General features: G+C 42.0%; 1 protein-coding gene across 3 annotated transcripts in view; it reads right to left on the bottom strand.

Annotated features, from left to right (window-relative positions):
* Positions 1-3,993: 3,993 nt before the first annotated feature.
* Positions 3,994-4,163, bottom strand: part of fam135b (family with sequence similarity 135 member B) — a 53,888-nt gene continuing 53,718 nt past the window's right edge. For all 3 annotated transcript variants that reach the window (XM_062529890.1, XM_062529891.1, XM_062529892.1), the window contains exon 20: positions 3,994-4,163. This exon is cut by the window's right edge and continues 160 nt beyond it. In XM_062529890.1, coding sequence (XP_062385874.1) covers positions 4,118-4,163 — 46 coding nt within the window. In that variant the 3' untranslated portion in view covers positions 3,994-4,117.

Raw genomic sequence — 4,163 nt, 5'->3', positions numbered from 1 at the left:
TAAGGAGAAATGACACGAGGCCCGAGGGCGGGCCTGGGGCGGATGAGTCTCGGATGGAAACGAGCCCCTGTGTCCGCTCACTGTGCGGATCTCGAAGGGGAGTGACGGACCGGGCCTGTGAATGGTCAATCGGTTTTGTGTGTGGGGGACACAAGGGGCTCTCGTTTCATTTTTCTTCCGTGAAAGATGGAGAGAGAGACAGGGGAGACAGAGACGGAGGAAGGGATGGGGGCTGATGTAGAGGAGGGGGGGGGGTGAATAGCAAGAGAAGATTGAGGGGGGGGGGGTTCTCAGACTACATGTAATTACGCCTCCAAAGGGCGGGTGTGGGGGGTTATATTGATTTTGTTTTCCAGAGGGCAGGGGGCGAACATGGGTAGGGGACATGGAGGCGGCGGTGGTAGATGGGACTTTGTTTTACAGGAAATCTTGTTTACATCCCAGGCCTGTTAATTTGATGACAAACGAGTAGACAGAACAGACAGGCCAGCTCCCTGACAAATGGGTCTTGAGTTGCCATGGTGACAACCAGGAGGTTGTGAACCACGGCCAAACCAGAGAAGGTGACTGACAACCCCATGTCACAAGATGTACATTCCCTTAATTGTTTTAAAATACATCACAGGCTTAGTTGACGTATTGATTATAAACTATGCTATTGCCATCTACACAAGATTTATAGAGATACTGTAGACCCAACAGTTGTCGTGTCTTTAGATTAATGTGATTGACTAACATTTGCAACTTTGTTTATGTTAGATAATTGTCCCTCATGGATTTTGTTCTGTTTGTGACTCATTGAAAACTCAAGAGAGGATCGTTATTAGAAGATAATATTTATTGTAAGATATGATGTAATTCATCATAATATAATGATATATATGTTTAGTATATATATACTGTATTTACATGGGCCACAAGCTACAACAAGAGACGTAGACAGAAAGCAAACATAGAAAAATATGAGCATTGGCACAGTTAAGCTTCTATACAGAGTACCTCTTAAATTAAATAAATACAGAATTAAATACTTGTGACAGTCTCACAGTGACTTCATTTCATTTTTTCTTTTTTTACATTCATGACTTGATACAGAAGGGATTATGTCAGATGACCACACAATGATGGCTGGGAGGCAACAGTATAGTCAAATTAAGGATCAGATCGCACTTGGCTAACAGTGCATGTCACTTATGACAAAAAAGCTGCCTGAGGGGGCACACACACACACACACACACACACACACACACACACACACACACACACACAGCCTCTCTCTTCTTTTCTCCCTATCTCAAGCACACTCACATACACAGAATGACTGTTCTACATACATAATAAATTACTGAAACAATAAATCCTTCAAAAACTCAGCAGGGCAAAGTATCAAACTGATCTAAAATCTAACAACAAAATACAAAACCTGTTTAAACATCACACAAATTCGGGGAAAGTGCAACCTCTGGGGAGGAAAAAACAGCCACCCAGCACATAAATTATACTGTCAAGTATGAGTGCACTCTGAAAATGTAATTCATGATATGTGTGAAACACAGGATAACATACAGCTCCCCAACCATCATCACACACTAAACCCTGATGGTTATAAGTAATCCAACATGAAGTAGAACATTGCCTAGTCATATGTTATTCCAATTACACCCTTGCTAGCAACCAATCAAAGCAATAGTTTTGTAACAAATCATGTTGATTACAAGCTGTTTCCAACCACTATAAAGTATCAGACCCCTAAATATCTCAATTCAACAATAAGAAAAAAGTCCTCCATCTCTATTCCTCTATTTTAACAGATGCCTTCTCTGCCTGGCTCAAGGCTCGTGCCATTCCACATATACTTATAAGGAAGGATAGCCCCAAACCTCTCAGTTTTTGTAGAAATACTTCACATATTGGGTGAGCCACTGGTTTGAAACCACTGAACTAAAATGGCCACCACTACGAGGGTGAGATTCTGTTCAGCATGGGAGTGAGTGTGTAAGTGTTGGCGTGCCGAGAGTTCCATCAAAGTGCACCGCCGGAATATCGCACGTGTCCTTGCCTGACCTTGACCAGATTGGCAAACACCTGCCTCATTGCTATGCTGGAGAGCAAAGGTAAACACCGCCCGTCTCACCCACAAAGTCAGCAATGCAAACACACTGCACACAAGAGACTGGGGGAGGGGGATGGGTGGGGTGAGGTAACTAAAGGAGGGACTAAGGAGATGTGCGTGTGTTTGTGTGTGTGTGTGTGTGTGTGGGGGGGGGGGGGTATGATGCAGGGGTCACTTTGGCGAGGGGTCATTGGGAAAATGACGCGGTGGGCTGTCAGCCGCTGAAGACTCGCTTGAGTGCCAAACGACACCGGGCTCCGCAGCCCTGAGGTGGGTCCTTTAATTGCAGTCATTCATGCGCTGACACCCGCCGCATGTGTGCAGTGTCACCGCAAAAAACAAAAAAACAAAGAAACAAACAATGAGCACAACAAATGAGTGACAGCGAGAGCAGAAAGCCATTTTGCCAATGAAAGAGCACTTCCATTTGTTACTGTAGGCTTTTCTTTTTTCTACCCACGTCACTCTGGTTTTCAAGGACAGTAAGCAAAGGTAATGGCTTACACAGCCAGAGTTCCAACAGTAAGGGCAGATTTGTAAGTGGAATACTAGACCACATAACAGATATTGATAATCAAACTATTGATATTACATTTAAATGATATACAAATTAAAAAAAAAATCATGTATAAAGCAAACAAACTTTGTAGGCCATTGTAGGATCCGTTGATCTCAGCATGTTACCTATCGAGTACTGTATGCATGTCACTTTTGAGGTTTATTTCAGTGTGAGACTTCACAGCAACACAGATCAATTAGTAAACGCTGGGAGTTGATTTGGGACATTAAAATGATCATCAAATGTAGAGGTCTCACACCCATACACCTCCACCCCCTCCCCCCCTCCCACACACACACACACACACACAAAATAAAACCAATTGCATAAAAACAAAGAGGCAAACATAAACTGAGGCCAATACTTACATAGTGGTTTCAACGTTACCAAATGGTTTGCATGATTCATTAATCGAATGTCAGTAGTAAATAAATGCAGTCAGTGGTTAAACATTATGTCACACACATGTAATGCATGTAAGGTTTTTAAAACGTTAAATAATAGGACGCAGTAGTACTGTGTTAAGCCTTTGTTAGACAATTAAGGCAATATGTGGTTAGCATTTTGAGCTAACCGAGTTGAGACATGACAGTCGCTTACACTGAAACACACAGAAACTTCATTAGATCTGCTTTAACGTCAACGTGATACCACAAGTTAGGATAGGAAGACACACACGAAATGGGACACTATCCTGATTTGGTCTGTTGATATGAATTCAAGCAGTCACAATCACATGAAATCATATATATATACAGCACGGAACGTACATGAGTCGATAAAAAATAAAATTATGTTCCTTCTCAGAGAGAAGTGTTCAGTTGTTTTCTCATATGGTAAAAATATTCCCACAGACATCTGTGGGCTAAAATGTATATCATATATAATAAAATGTACAGTACAGAGAGAATCACTGCTCTCCTCAAAACACTTCTAGAACTTTCTCCTTCAAGTAGAATGACACCCAGTGGCTTTGACTTCAAGTCATAAATGGCAAGAGAGCTAAATGGCGTTGATCGTAAATACAAGTTTGGTAGTGCTTCATAGCCTAAGGCTCTTCACGCCCTTTCTAGAGCTCTGAGAAACCATGCATTCCTTCATAATAAATAGTAACCGTGATGATGTGACAGAGTTAATAAGTTAAGAGTATAAAGGCAGACATCAGTATTGGATATGGTTACAGCTAGCCTACCCATCAAGTCTCAGTGACATCATTTGTTATGGAGTTTCTCGTCAGATGGTGTGTAGACCTTGGGTATTCGACTTGAACATAAATCAAATAAATAGCAATTGGAACCTCATATACTGTATACCATAATATTTACCATATAATACACACTTCGTTTTATTTTATTTACCACTTGGCGTTTGATTACTGAGCTTTGTAGACCCAGCGGAGAGCAGCGCTGGCCGAAACAGAACCTGGCGATGGCGTGCGACGCGTCTATTTGAAGTAGTCGAGCCCGGCCACCAGGAAGAACTTTTCCAGA

This window comes from Sardina pilchardus, chromosome 24, assembly GCF_963854185.1.
Source record: "Sardina pilchardus chromosome 24, fSarPil1.1, whole genome shotgun sequence".
NCBI lineage: Eukaryota > Metazoa > Chordata > Actinopteri > Clupeiformes > Clupeidae > Sardina > Sardina pilchardus.
The sequence above is the reverse complement of the archived record's forward strand: the minus strand, read 5'-3'. Positions and strand labels throughout refer to the sequence as shown.